We start from the raw sequence: 18,139 nt of genomic DNA on the forward strand, positions 1-18,139 counted from the left end.
TTTGCATTTTTGTTACCTGATAACACAGCGACAGGACAGAAGGTCAAATTCTGACTCCATTCTGTCTGTGGTACTTATGCGGCCCCCATCACTGTAGTATCTGAACACCTCCCTGTCTCTAATGTATTTAGCTTCACAACACCCCTGTAAGGTGGAAATGGGGGACTGAGGCACAGAGATTTTCAATGACTTGTCCATGGTCACATAGGAAGCCTTTGGTAGAGCAACGAATTGAACCCAGGCTTCCAGAGTCCTAGGCTAGCACCCTAACCATTAGACAGCTTTCATCCTAATGGGAGCTTTGCCACTGAGTTGAATGGGGCCAAGGTTTCCCCTAAATCTATGAAGCTGAATGACTCGCTCATAAAAAATGCATGAGTTCATTGTATGCAGTTTTCAGAGTAACAGCCGTGTTAGTCTGTATCCGCAAAAAGAAGAACAGGAGTACTTGTGGCACCTTAGAGACTAACAAATTTATTAGAGCATAAGCTTTCGTGGACTACAGCCCACTTCTTCGGATGCATATGCAGTGGTTTTTAAAAAGTTAATTTAATTATAATGAAAATTGCTATACTTGAATAAAATCTTTCATGTTTTAAAGAAATATTAGGAAGGGGGTTAAAAATTAATGTATCAACTCTACATAATAAAGGGATTTTTAGGCAGGCAGAATGGAATTACCATTACATTTGAATTGTCTTTCCTATCGGGGTCAATGCCCCTATTCTTGAAAATGTACCATGGAATATTTTTATGATGACAACTTGTCACAGCCTTGGTTTTGCATACTGCACATCTTATCCAAAAGATGGCAGCTCTAGCAACACAGCACACCCTAGCACTATGATTCAGTATGAACTCAGGGGAAAGCGCACCATGTACTGAATGGCCAAAACCACATCCTGGTGTACTAGTATTTTGCTTGGATATCTCTCATCTTGGAGGGGTTGTGACTGTAGTGGGGCTATCACTGATGAGAGTTAATGGATCTCAGGAGGCTGAACTTATCTTTTTATCTACAGTACAGAAATAAGACTGATAGTGGCATTGCAAGCTTCCCTGAACCACTACCTTGTCAGCTGTATCAACCCTACTCTGGAGATCCTTCTTGGAGAAGTGAAAGGATTCTGTGTCCATGCAGTAGCTGAAAAATGTGAGCTGGTGCCAGTTATGATGGAGATTTGTTCGTTTCTGAGATGTGGACAGCTGTCCAGTAGGAACTGAACTCAGTTTACACAGGTCACTTATGGTAATTGTTCTTGGTCACTACTGGCTTGAAGGACATATTCCACCATCAGGCTTGCAAAGAAATCCTCATGGTCTGAGTAAAACTCGGTGGCAGGATCATGATCTGTGTTTGAACCATTAACCTATGAAGGGCTCAGTATCCCATTACTAGTCCCCCTGAGACACCAAGTACCCCTTGTCCTGTGGGGAGAAGGTTATTTGCATTTCTTTGGAACAGCAATGCAGTTCTCATGTTGTTGTGGGTGTCTGCAGCACTATTGTGATGATGATCCTCTATCCAAATAAGATATGTGACCTGTATTTACTTAAACTCATAGTGACAGAAAGAAACCTACACTGTAATGGTGGAGAGAAGAGGTCTGAATCAGGTTGTATTTTGTCCATCTGGGACAAATACTACAGTTATCATAAACAATTTCTCCCAGAGAGGTTGGCATAAGGCTGGATGGGAGGAGAATGCCCTTTCCAGGAGCTTGCCCTATATTTCCCTTGCACATCTATGTTTATATCTAAGAGACAAATTTGTTCCCTTAATTTTTAAAAGTCAGGCAAGCAAAGGAAACCTAACCCCCTGGATGGCAGAGAGAGAGAGAGAGACGAGGAGGAGGGGTCACTTTAAAGGGCCCCAGAGCGCAGACACCAGCCTCTTTTATTCACTGTGACAGCAAAGGGTCACTCTAGAAACTGCAATTGCTGGGACTTGTCAGGTGGCCTCTGATCTCTCTCTCTCTTTTTCATTCTCTCTCTTATCATTCTTCCTAGGAACGGACATTCCTACTGACACCTGGTTGGATAGCTGTTAACAGTGCATTGCTGAGGAAGGTAAGGTTGCTCCTGCTGCTGCAGTTGCTGGTCATATTCATGTTTCTAGGATAGCTTTTTTTTTTTTTTTTTCTGTATCTAGCACATTTTTTGACCTGGAATGTCCTTTGGCATGAATTATTCCTCAGCTGAAATCAATATGACCTCTTCTAGCTATGGAAAGGCAAAAGTCTGTAGAAAACCAAATTACCCGAAGCTTCAAAAACTTAAAAATAAAATTAGGATATTTTCATGGTGTGTTGGCTGATATGTTTCTTTGCTTTTGCATTTCCTTTTGCTTTTCCTTCAAATGCTTTTGTATTTAACTCATTGGCTGCTAATCAAATAAACTATCTCATTAAATTTCTGTTGATAGAAAAGTACATGGTTAGGAAAACTCTGGAGAATTATTTTCATAACAAACATTTAAAATTATTGGATCTAAAATCATTCTTGTTTTCATGAACAAATGGTGCATGTGTTAAAGTTTATAAAGTTTAAGTATTTCTGAAAATATTTAAAGCCACAGTTATGCTTGCCAAGGTAATATTATCTAGCCATCTATAAAGCTTGTGAATAGAATATGTAAACACATCGAAAGTTTGGTCTGTAACAATGAAATATATATAAACTACTTTCTGTAGTTTAAATAGGTTGCAAATTGTCATTTGAAACAATCAAGTGTGTCCAAAGTGGCAAATACACCTTAAATTGAACCTGTCTTAAAATGGCAAGCTGCTGTGTGAGTGTTACTATTCCTAGAACTGACTCTGATAGGTTTCAACAGATGCAGCTCTTGGAATGCAGCCGGGGTGGGCAGGGAGAAGGGGAGCAGCTGACCCACCTCTTTGGCAAGGGGACATTTTGGAATCTCAGCTCATTCTGGCATGCAGTGACACTGAGACACTGACGTTTTCGGCACACATGGGCCTCTCTCGCACTGCACACAGTCATCACCCAGCAGGAAAAAAAAAAAAAAAGCCTGGTTCTTACAGCGGAACTAACCATTCCTTTCTATAATTAAAATGCTGACTTATTATAAGCTGAATGCTTTGGGGAAGTTGAATGTGATGAGATTTTACAAGGAAATATCGTAGAGGCTTATTAAAAAAATCTAGTAAATGATGCCGCTACTTATTTTATCATTACATAGCATTCCTCCATGTTCTGTCCTTGTCTAGGGGGTTAGGATCAGAATTTGAGGAAATTGTGTCAGAATGCAAGAAAATAGTGTATCTTAGGTATAATGCTGTATTTGATTAGTCTCGGTGACTCATTTCATTGAGGTATTATTCAAGACCAGGACCTTTCTTTACTGTGTATTTGCTTATATTTTGTAAATGAAATAACTCCTCTGAAGAACACACAGGGCCTTCTCCCACTGAATTCAACAGAAGTTTGGCAACTGCCTTCATTGGGAGCAGGAATTTGCCCGTAGTTTATATGCATAATTTAAACAATTAATCTAATGTTATTGTATAAAAGTGAGGATTCTCTTCACACACAGAAATGGCTTCTGAAATCTAATACTTGTTGCTAAGTCTGTATCAATCTATACACATTCTTTTACAAAACAAAGTTGGGCTTTTTTTCAGAAATACCCTCAATATTTGATGCTGAAACTGTGGGCACCATAATTTCAATTATGGACAGTATGATATAAATATGGGAAAGCTTGTGAAGTAAATTATATGCAGAAGGGCATTTGTGAATGACATGGATATAGTATCAGAGGGGTAGCCGTGTTAGTCTGGATCTGTAAAAAGTGACTAAGAGTCCTATGGCACCTTTAAGACTAACAGTAGTATTGGAGCATGAGCTTTCGTGGGTGAATCCCCGCTTCATCAGATGTCTGACGAAGTGGGTATTCATCCACGAAAGCTTATGCTCCAATACTTCTGTTAGTCTATAAGATGCCATAGGACTCTTTGTCGCCTTTGACATGGAAATAGTATTCCCTAACCCTAATAAATCTACAATTCCAATCCTGAAAGTGCTCAGGCTCTAAGAATACAGAAAACCATGACTCAAATACACTTTCCCCCAAAATGTTTCACACTCTATTTGTGGAAAACTTTCTCCATTTTTAATTTCCGTGTGTCAGATTCTGAACTCCTTTATACCACTGTAAATTGTGACTAGCACTTCTGAAAGCAAGAACAGAATCAGGCCCTATCCCTTTATTGTGTTTTTGACTAAAAAAATGATAGAATAATATTTTAAAGTCAGGACCCAGACCTATTTTTTAAAGTTTATACTTAGCCAAACTCATTTTACTTCTGAGAAATAGAAACTTCTAAATTTGGATTTAGGGAACTCTTGCAGTTCCACTGAATTTGTATACTAAACTCATTCTTGGGGAAACTTGATTTTTGTGATCTTGTTATAAACAAGAGTTAATTTTCAATGCATTCTTGCTCTATAACTATAATTCCAGAAGAATCCTATTCAGTATTTATTATTAGCGACCACACTCCAATGCAGTCCAATAAAACACACAATTTTAAGTCTTTAGGTAGTAGTAAGACATGTTACTTTGTGTTCTGTTCTTACAGTGGTTCCATTTATTGATAAAGTTTAAACTCTGTGGGGTCATCAGTCAGGTGTTAAATACTTATAACTGAAATGTAACTCTAAACTTTATCATTGTATTTTTCAGCAAGCTCTTGGCTGTGATATTCCATTGCAGTCATGGCGCCTAAAAAGAAGAACATCAAAAAGAATAAAGGCGATATCAATGAGATGACTATAATTGTGGAGGATGGCCCCCTAAGTAAACTAAATGGCTTGAATGGCTTCTTAGACGGAGGGAATGGCTTCAGCTGCATCTCAGCTGAGGTTTCTGATTCTTCTTATAGCCCAAATCTCTTGGAAGGGCTAAGCAGAATGAGGCAGGAAAATTTTCTTTGTGACTTGATTATTGGTACCAAAACCAAATCCTTCAATGTTCACAAGGTGGTGATGGCTTCATGCAGCGACTACTTTCATAACATCTTAAAGAAAGATCCATCTACTCAAAGAGTGGATCTCAATGATGTATCCCCATTGGGCCTAGCCACTGTTATCACCTATGCTTACACTGGAAAGCTAACTCTTTCACTCTACACAATAGGTAGTATCATTTCCACAGCAGTCTATCTTCAGATTCACACCCTTATAAAGATGTGCTCTGATTTTTTGATGCAAGAAATCAATGTGGAGAACTGCATGTATATTGCCAATATTGCAGAGACATATGGACTAAAAAACACCAAGGAAGCAGCACAGAAATTTATTAGAGACAACTTCATTGAGTTTTCAGAAACAGATCAGTTCTTAAAACTTACTTTTGATCAAATCAATGAACTCCTTGCAGATGACGACTTGCAGTTGCCTTCTGAAATTGCTGCATTCCAGATAGCAATAAAATGGCTGGAATTTGACCAAAAAAGAGCAAAGTATGCTGCAGATCTCTTGGGCAACATTCGTTTTGGTACAATCTCTGCTCAAGACTTGGTCAATTATGTTCAAACTGTACCCAGAATGATGCAAGACACAGACTGCCACCGACTTCTAGTGGATGCCATGAACTACCACTTGCTTCCATATAATCAGAATACACTGCAGTCTAGAAGAACAAGGATTCGTGGAGGTTTCAGAGTCCTAGTTACTGTTGGGGGACGCCCAGCATTAACAGAAAAGTCCCTTAGCAGAGACATCTTATACAGAGATCCTGATAATGGATGGAAGAAGCTTACTGAAATGCCTGCTAAAAGTTTTAACCAGTGTGTGACTGTGATGGATGGATTTCTCTATGTGGCTGGTGGTGAAGACCAGAATGATGCCAGGAACCAGGCCAAGCATGCTGTCAGCAATTTCTGCAGGTAAATGATTATTTATATGGGAAGGAGAGGCAGATTCCACATTGTGCAGGAGCATATCCAAGCTTGCGTACAAAACTTAGCAAAACCAGATAAGATTATTAGCAGGGAAGAAAAAGGATGATATTTAAAATTTTAGCTATTACAAATGTACGACTAAAGTCATGCATAAAGTCATATCCATCTATAATCGCAAATGTATAAAGACCACCACTCCAAATCAGAAAATCTACCTCAAGCCAAAATTAAACGAATAATGGCTATTTAAATATTAAAACACAGGAAAATTGTACGTAGCATTAATGTTATAACAGACCAAACAAGGCAAGAATTCTTCAAGTTCAAGAGCTATCGATGCCTTGTGGAAAACTTTGAAGAACATTTTTTTAGAAATGATTGTGATTCTTTTTTTATTTTCAACATTTTTTCTATATTTCATTTATTTTGGTCTTTATTTCTCACGACATAGGTTTAGAAGCAATATCTTTGTTTCTTAAATGCTATGTTGTTCCCACCCGGGTCAAATACACTAAATGCTGCATAGTTTCTGAAGGACTGCAGTTCCAGTGCATTGTCCCCCTAGAACCGTATGAGTGGCAGTAATGTAGAACACAAGAAGATTTCAACCTAGAGGCCTGGGGTCAAATTATTTGTAAGGGAAACTTTCTACTGATTTTAAAACGTGTTCTGCCTAAGAATCAATGATACATTATGGGCCCATAAATGGGAAAACTCATGGATCTCAGTATATATATCTAATACACTGTCTAATAATAATAATATAGAAGCATAAATTGTATGCCTCTCTTTTAAGCAGCTTCCCAGCACACTCAGCTGTTACTCTGCTACTGTTGAGGACAGCCCCTGAGCAGGAATGCCCAAATAACCCCTCCTAGAAGGGTGATCAGTGAGTGTACAGGGAGAACTAATACAGCACTAACTTCCTCTGTTGTTTGGTTGGTCGGTTTAGTCATTTATGTCATTTAGTCAATTTGCTAGAGCAAAACATTGCATAGAGGAGATGGTCCCCCGCTACCCCCCCTTATTTCAGGCCCTGCCTAACTTTTATGTAGCAGAACTCAGCCCACAGATATTTTATGTGGACTGCATGGTGGAAATTAAACAGCGAGCTGGAATAATACCACATAGTCACAGGAGTCAGCGTGACCCAACCTGAATTCTATTCCTAGCTTTGCCATTGACCTTGAGCAAGTCCTTTCACTTCTCTGCATTAGTATAATTGCTTTCAGAGATATGGATGTAAAATGTCAGACAAGAGCTAACTCTTATTATTTATATTTCCCTCCTAAGAGGTTGTCCCCAGCTCCTTTTTTATGTGAGCTCTACCCACCTGCTGGTCTCCGTACCCTCTGAAGACAGGAACATGTGGGCCTAGCAATTTATCTGCTTCACCTCTTATCCTTCCAAAGAAGTCATAGTCTTCTATTTGTGACCTCAGAATTGATGGAGATGCTTAATGTTTTGAACAGAGAATGTCACTTCCAGCAGGCTCTGACCTGTGGAACCAGTTGAGATGTTAAAAAACAAAAATCCTAGTTTCATGTAAATCTTATTTAAAATGAATAGCAATGAAAGGAAAATACCTAAAATATCATACATATTAATATGCAGAATCAATAATAAATGAAATGTTATTCAGAGATTTTTCATAATGTGAAAGCAGCCCTCAGAAGCTGAAGCTCTTCCTTGTTTTGTCCTGTAATGAAAAATAAATTAAGTACAACATCATGAGTATAAAACAGATTATCAGCCTTAGCTTTGAAATACCTTTGCTTTTTCTCATCTGCATCATGAGCCTAGGGTTATACATACCCCCCGTTTCTCTGTGCCTGAGCATGTGGCATGACCACGGATATCCACAGGATTTGCATTGCAGATCAAAGGCAGTTTATGACCTTCAGTGTTAGGTGTGTTTTAGTGAATTCGTCAGATCCTTGATAATTTTTAAACACTTGTTTGCATCTTTGTATAATGACTTGATCCTGAAAATTCTTACTGATACTAACAGTCCCAATGAAATTAATGAAACTTTCTCTGAGTAAGGATTTTTTGCATTAATAAGTAGTTGCCAAGTTGGCCCTCAATATTTAAAATGCATCTTTTTACTGACAACACATATACCGTTTAAAATGCTTGTATAGCGCTTTGAAGATAGAAATACTTACAAAGTGCCATATAAATTCTTAAAAAGCAACAGAGGGTCCTGTGGCACCTTTGAGACTAACAGAAGAATTGGGAGCATAAGCTTTCATGGGTCAGAACCTCACTTCTTCAGATGCAAGCTTATACCCACGAAATCTTATGCTCCCAATACTTCTGTTAGTCTCAAAGGTGCCACAGGACCCTCTGTTGCTTTTTACAGATTCAGACTAACACGGCTACCCCTCTGATATAAATTCTTAATTATTACTACCAAAAGGCCCAATACTGCACACATTGGGGTGTTTGGCAAGATTCCTATTAACTTCAATAGCAGCAATACTGGGCTTTAAAAGAACATATGACCAGGTACAGTACAGAATATATTATATGAGAACAAATTTAATAAATTCATCATTGTATTTATTATAAAGGAGCCACTATGTCACTTTTAAAGACTGGTCATGCAAAATCTTGAGATGCATATTACAAGACAAAAAAATAGAAAATTGTATTTGAAATTAGATAGTGTACAGGCACAATAGTCACTTTCCAAGGTTCTTAAGCAGTTGTGTTTTTTTAAATCAAATTACTGAAGGTAATTAGATCAAATTATGTGCTAAATACATGCCAGATTTTATTGACAAAACTATTTTTGAATTACAAAGATACATTTCTCACCTGTTATAGAATGAAACCTATTTTTACCAAAATTTAGCAAGAACTCTACCTTTCAGTTCAAGTGAATTGTAATAGCCAGACAATAAAAATTAAACAGTGATTTAGAAGCCCCCACAGTTTTAACTATAGAGTGGCAGATGCGACGTTGTAGGCCTTCCCATAGAAATATTTGAGTATTTTGATTGCATCAGTTATTCTCTGTTCTTAATGTTTGCAGATATGATCCTCGTTTCAACACATGGATTCACCTGGCCAACATGAATCAGAAGCGCACCCATTTTAGCCTGAATGTATTCAATGGCCTCCTTTTTGCAGTGGGTGGTCGCAACTCTGAAGGGTGTCTATCCTCAGTTGAATGCTATGTGCCTGCAGTTAACCAGTGGCAAATGAAGGCACCACTGGAGGTAGCAAGGTGCTGTCATGCCAGTGCAGTCATAGATGGTAGAATCCTGGTCACAGGAGGTTACATAAATAATGCTTACTCCCGCTCTGTGTGTATGTATGACCCCAGCAATGATAGCTGGCAGGATAAGTCCACCCTTAGCACTCCAAGAGGATGGCACTGTGCTGTTTCCCTTGGGGAGAGGGTCTATATCATGGGTGGGTCCCAACTGGGGGGTCGGGGTGAAAGGATTGATGTCCTCCCTGTTGAGTGCTACAATCCTTATGCTGGCCAGTGGAGCTATGCTGCTCCCCTGCCAACTGGAGTGAGCACTGCAGGTGCTTCCACTCTTAATGGGAAAATTTACTTGGTGGGTGGCTGGAATGAAATAGAAAAGAAATATAAGAAGTGCATTCAGTGCTATAATCCGGATCTTAATGAATGGACTGAGGAAGATGAGTTGCCTGAAGCCACAGTAGGAGTATCTTGTTGTACCATTGCCATGCCCAATAACAAAACCAGGGAATCCAGGGCTAGCTCAGTATCTTCTGTGCCAGTCAGTATTTAAACATTATAATTAGGTTTCATCAAGAATAAATAAAAAACTTTTATTTACACAGCTGTGTAGTTAACCCTTTAAGTAGCCTTCTCTGCTTATGTGGGGTGGGAAATTGCCATTGTAAAAATTTTAATTTTACAAAACTGGCCAATTTTCATGATCTTTAAAATACATGGTGTGAAACAACATCTTTAAGATACAGTAAATTTACTTAGTGGGAATATAATGTTGTACCACAGTTAGAACAGGGACTCAGTCCTATCCCTAACTTTGCCACTGACTTGCTGTGTTACTTTTGGCAAATCACCTAACTTCTCTCTTCCTCTTTTTCCTCATCTGTAAAATGGGGATAATAATCAACTAATGTTTTTAAAGTGCTTTGAGACCTTGGCATAAGAGGCACTAGGGAACAGCCAAGGATTATTATTAATAAATCTTCATATATTAGTAATATACCATGGCATCATAAACTTGGTCACTTTTGTTCTCTTTATAGATTTTATATATGGCGAAAGATATTTAACAATTTATTGCACATATCAAGTATGAAATATATATTTTCCCCTCTATGTAGTGATGTCCACAAACAAGTCTTCAAAACTCTATTTCCCTTACTGCATTGTGATTTACGATGTAGACATTTAATTTTTATAGGTAGGTCTGTGACAGGGATTTCAAGAGCCAAACTGCACAAATACAGAAGCTTATCTGTCCATTATGGGCCAGTCCTGAGGACCTTGCTCAGGGCACCAGGCTCCTCCACCCCCCTCCACACACATAAGGGAGCCTACATCTCCAGAAGGGGAGATTCCACCTCTGTTACATACTCACTGGAAATCACTCCATGGGGACTTAGCAGTGTACAAGGTCAGCAGAGATGGAAGGGGCAGGCCCATCAATAGTCCTGCTTCTACAGGTTCCCACCTGCAGAGGAAGAGGAACACACTATAAGTTAATATACCCCAAGACTGTCTTCTGTGCTGTAAAAGAAACCCACCCTAGAGGTGTCCGGAGTAACCACCATATTGAGAATCCCAGGAAGAACTACTCCTGCTTGGAGCCAGACGTAGCTGCTGGTGTCAAAAGCAGAGTGGATACAAAAGTAATCTTTTCTGCTCAGTCTAACAAATTCCCATTGGATTAAGGAATAAGGACTGAGTAAAGGTCGCAGGATTTGGCCCAAAGCATAGTTAGGTGGGGAATAGTGAGTTGTAAGGTAAAACTCTGGATTGAAATGGAATAGGTTTTCCAGACTATTAATGATGGGATGTTTTGATGCCTCTATTACCAGTCACAGACACAGTATCCCCAAAACTAAGTTTTTCCTGGCCTTACCTTGGTGTATCATAGAAGTGTAGGATTGGAAAGGACCTCAACAGGTCATCTAGTCCAGTCCCCTGCACTCAAGGCAGGACTAATTAATAACTAGATCATTCCTGATACAGCTTCTTGTGCTGCCTTGAACACAGCTCTTTTTATAATGTGACTTTTTATTGCATTTTGCCAAAGACTTAGGGTGAAATCTTGGCCCTGTGGAAGTCAATGGAAGTATTGCCATAGCCTTCAGTGGGGCCTGGATTTCATCCTTACTCTCTAAGAATTGCTATCTTGGTTGCAGCACTGTGCATGGGCAATTAAGCATGCAACTGCTGCTAATTTTCATTGCCAATGGGACATGCACACCCAATTTCCTCTGCGATGTGCCTAGAATTGACATCTAAAGATCTGTTATTAATAAAGATTTATACACCCTTCAGCTGGGAGGAAATAAGCAATTAAATGAACTACAATGATTAGGTAAGAACTCACTCAAACTGGAAGAACACACTCTTGTACAAATTCATACAACCTTCACATACAATTTTCTCTGAATACAATGAACACCTCAAGGGGGCAGTGTCCATTAGAAGGCAAAGTCAACCAGAAAGCAATGTTTACTGGTCACCCAAGTGCTTTACCCCAATCACAAAGGGAATCCTTTCAAACTATCTGCAAATGCAGGAATTCTTTGGCCAAGCATTTGCAGCACTCTCATAACCTGAGCATTCTTTGGCAAGTAAAGTTATATATTAAGCATTGGCAATTAACATGATATTGTGTCAGAAATCTGAGTTACATAAAAAAGTGACTCACCCAGTCAACTGGGATTAAACTGAGTTTTGCACAGTCCGGTTTTCCATTTGGTCTAATATAGTTAAGGATCATGACTACATCTTAAGTAATTCCTAATCTCCACATTCTATTTTTGAGTATTGCGCATTATTAGGATATACTGCATTGTACTGACTTACAGTCGGAAGTCTTATTACAGTAGCGTTTTCACTGTGTCAGTATTGTATATAATTTAGTTTGGCTAATTTAATTTAAATACAATTACATTTACACTTTATATTGTATAATTTAAATAAATAACTCAGATCTATAGTGATTTAATCCAACAATGTAAAATTGAGTGAGTATAATTTCATTTTAATATAAAAATGCTGTTCTTGCCCCCTTCAATCAGCAGTAACATTATTTGATTATTTTACTCTTCTCATATAAGATCCTGGACACACATTCCACGTGAAACCATTTAAGTGGCCCTTTGTAAAATCTTTTTGTCTGCTACAATAATTCTCTGTAAAGACTACAGTTATCCTTTTGTTAAAAGTGGGTGTTCAGCATCCATGCCAATGCATATAACACAGACATCTATGCACTCATGTTAGAGGTCTGCTAGGTATTTCTAAAACACTCATCATCGTAGCAGTACCTAGGTGGTAAATAACTAAAAATACAAATAAATAATCATTTTGGTGTCAAATTGTGTTTGGGAGAAAACTGTGCCACGTGAAAAAAAACAAAAACAAAAACCCGAGGAGTCCGTGTGGCACCTTAGAGACTAACACATTTATTTGGGCATAAACTTTTGTGGGCTAGAACCCACTTAATCAGATGTATGAAGTAAAAAATACAGGATATTCTTTTAGAATATCAATTCCAAAACTAGATGTACAATAAAATGTAGTCCGTTTTTGCAAAGTTCTCTCATGAGCAGATATCCCCCCCCATAAACAAACAATGATCTGCTTTCATTTTGCAAATGAAGTTATTTAGGAACTATGGGCTAAGTGTACTGGAATTACTCTTATGCTACTTGAAGGGTTAACCATTTGGGCCAAATCCTGTTAATCTTGCTCACACAATTTTGAATAAGGTAAACAGGATTTGGCCCGATAAGGCAAATTCTGTCAGAATATTGTACATAAATGCCTGACAAAATAATCCATGCCCAGAAGATAGAACACTATCTCAGTTCTTAGTCTGCTTCCGCCCCACTCGTATAGCCCCCACAAATCCACAAGAAGTGTTCTGAGGCCTGGGTCAAAGGACATTGTACACATGTCCCCAACCCAGCTATGGTCCTTACATTTACGCCACCCTTGCTCAAATTATATGTGCTTCAGGCCAGAATAACCAGTACATGGGTGGGTGTGCAGGGGCAGTTGTTACCAGCATAGGGGTACACTGTACTGCTGCTTTTGCAGAGTGAATATCTACACCTGCTTAGAGTACAACAGCACACTGAACCTGGATTTGACTCTTAGCATGTGAACGTGTAATGCTGAACTTAATTTAATCTTGATTACACCAAGTATCTATTATTGCTTAAATTGTGACATTTTTATATAATATTCATTAGAACTGTGAAAAATGGTTTGTACATTACATGTGGAACAATTTTCTATCATTGTCCTGTATGGTATTTTTGATCCCAAAATATTTAATAGTAACAGCTAGGTTGAAACTGGAAACATTGTATATTCCTAAAAGGGATTTTAAAGAATGTAGTTTAGGAAACAGAATATAGGATAAAATTATTAAGAATAATACAGACGATCTTCCATTTGAATAAAATACAGATTGTTAATTTAACACAACATCAGAATTTGAATTTGCTTTAATACTATAGAAGTAAAAAAAAAAAGTAATAGAAGTTTCAAATTCATCTGGTTACTTTAGTCTGCCTATGTACTTACAGAGTTCACATGACTAGTATCTGTGTGCCTCCCAAGAATTTAAAAATAGAAATAATTTTTCTTCACATTCTGTAAATAGTTTTATAGGTTTGCCTGTTCATTTCTCTTTGGGTGGCTGAGAGGGTGTGCTATGGGCCTGTGTGTGAGAAGAATATACTGTGGGAAAACTAAGTTAGAAAGGTAAGTTTTGCTTTTAAGTTTTGCCAATTGTCGTATTATCTCTTCCTGAAGTGAGTTCTATAACCTACATCCAGTTCCCATGAAACTTCTGTTTCCTGCAATTAACACACCTCCCGCAATTAGCTAAGAGTTTCATTGTTATGTTAGATCACAGATGCCAACAGCAGTTCTGGTCTCAGAAGGAAGAACAAGCTCTCAGGCAGTAGGACCAGTTCTCAGATAGTTAGAGGGTTTTGCATATCGGGTTGAGACCTTGAACTGGACATCTTATTTATTGGGGAACCAGTGCAGAGAGAGAAGCTCTGGGTGGTGAGTCACAGCAACCTGTATTCCTAAACAGATGGGTTGCTGATTTTGCAGAAATCTGAGTTCTATCAAGGTGGGCGGCTTTATTCCTAGATATGAGTTGCAATCATCACACCTGAAGGCTGCCAGTGTATGGAGTGTGGTCCTGACTGTGATCAGACCTGAGTCCTGTGGTCTGATGTCATCCTGAGTTTGGTCAGGTCTGAGTCCAACTTCCAGCCAATCACAGAGAGAAGTGGGCTATTTTGGGATCTACAATAAGGTATCAAAAAGTGCCCTAAATGGAGATTTTAAAATGGCATTTGGCATGGGAAAAAGGAAGTTAAGAATTAAAACTGCTGAATAGGAACATCCTTTAAATCATCTTGAAGACAAGATTAATTAATAGCCTGATTTTGCAAGCCTAGCTCTGGCAAAACCCTCACTGACTTCAGGAGGCAGTTTTGCCTTAGTCAGGAATATTGAGCCCAGGACCAAATTCTGCAACCCAGTGAGAACTCTATGCACATGAATAATCTCTTGAATTCAACAGGATTATGCATATAAAGTTATTTACATGTGTAACTGTTTGTAGGCTCAAGGCCCAATGACTAATTCAAAGAAACACATTGATGCTGGTCACAGAGAAGAGTTCATATCCTGAAAGAGGAAAAGTTCAGAAATGAGTTTTGGGAGAAGGGGGAGAGGGATTAAGGTAAAAGACTGCAGATAAACCAGTGGTGTTCACTTGAAAGTGTGGCATTGTCCACAGTACTGTCCTTGGAAGATCTCAGGGGAATAAAAATAAATGTATGCAATATCAGATAACTTAGATGAAAGCTTCAGATCATATGATAAGGTTACAATGTAAAAGACTAGTATAAAGATATTGTCACTGAGCATTAGAGTTACATTAAAACTGTGATTCGTTCGCCAGTGACCAAAAGATGTTGAGTTGTGGGGAATAAATGGCAGTATCTTTCAGTTGATCAGAATGGGGACACATAATACAATGCAAATTAAACGACGCATTGCCTTGGCTATCTAATTGTTGTGGTAAATACTTAAGAAGTTTTACTTATTTGTGCTTAACAGTTTCCCATTTCATAATTGTTATACCTACTGCTTAAACAAACAGATTAATTAAATACAAATACCTTCGGGGTGGAATGCAATAATTACAAGGGAACACACATTTCAGTAGGAAAAGATTGTGCAAATTTAATGTGATAATTTTATTACTAAAAAAATATAAAAATTTGTAAGATGGTGGATGCTAGTAGGAAGTCTATAGTAGCATGTTTATCATTTTTTCATTGTTTTCTTATAAATTAATTTAAACAGCTAACACAAAGAAAGCATAATTTATTCTTATTGTGAAGTCAGTTTCATATGCAACTCAAATGTTCCTATATGGTTAATTTATGATTGTGGTACAAATGTTTTGTTTTTTAAACCCCTTGTTAGTTCTATATTTCATACCAGATAATTGGAACATTCATTCAATTTTAACTGTAAATTCAACATTGGATTAAATTGTATTGTAAGACAATAGGGGCCAATCATGTCCTACCTTTTTCATTTTTTTCTAACAGAATTTCTTTCCAGTTTTGTTTTGTAAATTGCACTCAGTAATTTATAATATCCAGCATGCCTGACAGAGGATGGCAAAGCTATCTGGATTATACATTTCACATGAGAAATATTAGCAATGCATTAGAAATAAAAAATCTAAATTGCAGAAGAACTGCAGGGCAAATCCTGGAGTCAGTGGAAACTTTGCCATTGATTATTATACGCAGTGCCAAAAAAGTGTGCTTGGTGCTTTAAAACTAATATACTTCTGGAGGATTTGGTTCCTCTGTACTTCAAAGTTTTCTATTTTACTGCCAGTGGCAATTTATCCCTTACTGGATTGAGATGCCATAGTTGGATTTTTAAGCAATGGCAAATGTTGATAAAAGCACTGAAACCCTAATTCAACAAAGTACTTGAGCATGTGCATAACCTTAAGGCTGAGTAAAGTGTTATGCTGTAAAGACTAGTCTGTCTGTGAGATCTGGATGATAAAGTTAAAACTTACTCGTTCTCAATCTGTAAGAAAGTCAAACTGCGAAAATGAACATTTAAAATGGCTGCAGATCCAAGACTAAATTCTTTTTCCACCAAAGTCAACAGAAGTTTTGCAATCACTGGGATCATGATCTGACTGCTGCATACTCTAGTCTGGTCAGTGTAATTTCTACTACACTGTCATTGATAAGTTACCATCCACCTACTGGATGACGATGCAACAGGTCCATCTTTCACTATCAAAAACTGACAAAGGTATTAAGTGAGCTGTTAAAGGATCTTTTATGCTATAGAAACAGGACTGATATTAGGAATTAATGTAAATCTAATTTATTAAAAGAGAAGGAGAATATTATGAGCTTATTTGTAAGAGGCTTTAAGAGTTAGAGGAGGAAAATTGAGGTTTAGTGATATTTTTAATACAGATATTTTTGTAATTATGAGTATAAATATTTGTTTCCCTAGAAAGATAGGCAAAAAGTCAATCCTTTTTCTCTATGCACTGGCCAATACTACTTTTAGACTTTTTTAAACACAAAAATTATTAGATGGAAAGTTAAAAACCCTGTTAAGGTGTGTGATAGGTGTGTATATACCAAGTGAATATTTGTGTATTATGTATGCACATCTGCACACATTGAATAAAACACACACACACACACACACACACACGTGTGTGCCAGGCAGATTGTAGAAAATAGATATCTGTATATTTATGCAAGGAGAGTAAAACTGGAAAAACAACAAAAAATTTTTCTTTCAAAGTAACAGAGGGACAAACTCTGCGGTCTTTACCCAGGCAGAACTCCTACTAAAGTCAGTTAGAGTGGTGATGCAAAATACATAAATAAAGTTTGCCATAAATGACATTCTTAGGGTTGACCAGGACTGTGTTTGTAAAAGTATATACAAAAGGATTATAGCGTACATAGAACTGGCTTTCAAAAGTATCCCATCCACTGTCACTAAATATGTAGAATCTAACTGTATACAGTATAGGTATTTTCTACTGGGTAGTGTCAATTAATTTGGTACATTTTTGTAAAGATTGTTCCAATGAAAATATTTTCCTTGTGCTTTTTGATGATCCTAGTATCCTGTTTAGGATGATCTGTGGAGTACAGTTCATGCACTGTCTTGTTTAAACTGAATCATCATCAACTGTATCCGGTAACAAGTGATGTGAATAGACCATTTTTCAGAGTAACTGAAACCTTCCCACATGCGAACTGCGAGTGCCATCAAGTACACTGTCTGTACTCGGCTAGCTTGATTATCACTTCAAAAGTTTTTTTTTTTTTTTTCTCTTAATTAATTGGCCTCTCAGAGTTAGTAAGACAACTCCCACCTGTTTATGCTCTCTGTATGTGTGTATATATATCTCCTCAATATATGTTCCATTCTATATGCATCCGAAGAAGTGGGCTGTAGTCCACGAAAGCATATGCTCTAATAAATTTGTTAGTCTCTAAGGTGCCACAAGTACTCCTGTTCTTCTTTTTGTGAATAGACCATGTGATTTTGAAATGTTTCTCCATATTATCTTCTGTTGATATGCATGTTCTGGTTTATATGTTGAGTCTGTATTTAATTTCCTTTGAATTTAAGGGGGGAGGGAGGGAGAGGGGAGCCAAGAAGACTCAATTACTTGCATCTTTTCTACAAGTGAGTGAAGACACGTTGGTAGAGCCGAAACTGTTTCCCCAAAAGATCTGCCAAATGTGAAAGCTAGGAAACAAGTTATAATTAATACAAAAATTGTATAAATCATATACAGAATCTATTATAAACATTAAAATTTTCAAACATTAATTGAAGATTCATCAAACACTATATATGATCACTAAGATTTTCATTTTGGGAGAAATCCATTGAAAATGTTTTCTGA

General features: G+C 37.6%; 1 protein-coding gene across 1 annotated transcript in view; it reads left to right on the forward strand.

The window, feature by feature from the left end:
- The first annotated feature begins 1,894 nt into the window (after window positions 1-1,894).
- Window positions 1,895-18,139, forward strand: part of KLHL31 (kelch like family member 31) — a 265,997-nt gene continuing 249,752 nt past the window's right edge. Inside the window, exons 1-3 of the mRNA XM_054024418.1 lie at window positions 1,895-2,070; window positions 4,709-5,912; window positions 8,968-17,538. Of these exons, the coding sequence (XP_053880393.1) occupies window positions 4,741-5,912; window positions 8,968-9,700 (1,905 nt within the window). The 5' untranslated portion in view covers window positions 1,895-2,070; window positions 4,709-4,740 and the 3' untranslated portion in view covers window positions 9,701-17,538. The remainder of the gene's footprint in view (window positions 2,071-4,708; window positions 5,913-8,967; window positions 17,539-18,139) is intronic.

This window comes from Malaclemys terrapin, chromosome 3, assembly GCF_027887155.1.
Source record: "Malaclemys terrapin pileata isolate rMalTer1 chromosome 3, rMalTer1.hap1, whole genome shotgun sequence".
Classification (NCBI taxonomy): Eukaryota; Metazoa; Chordata; order Testudines; family Emydidae; genus Malaclemys; species Malaclemys terrapin.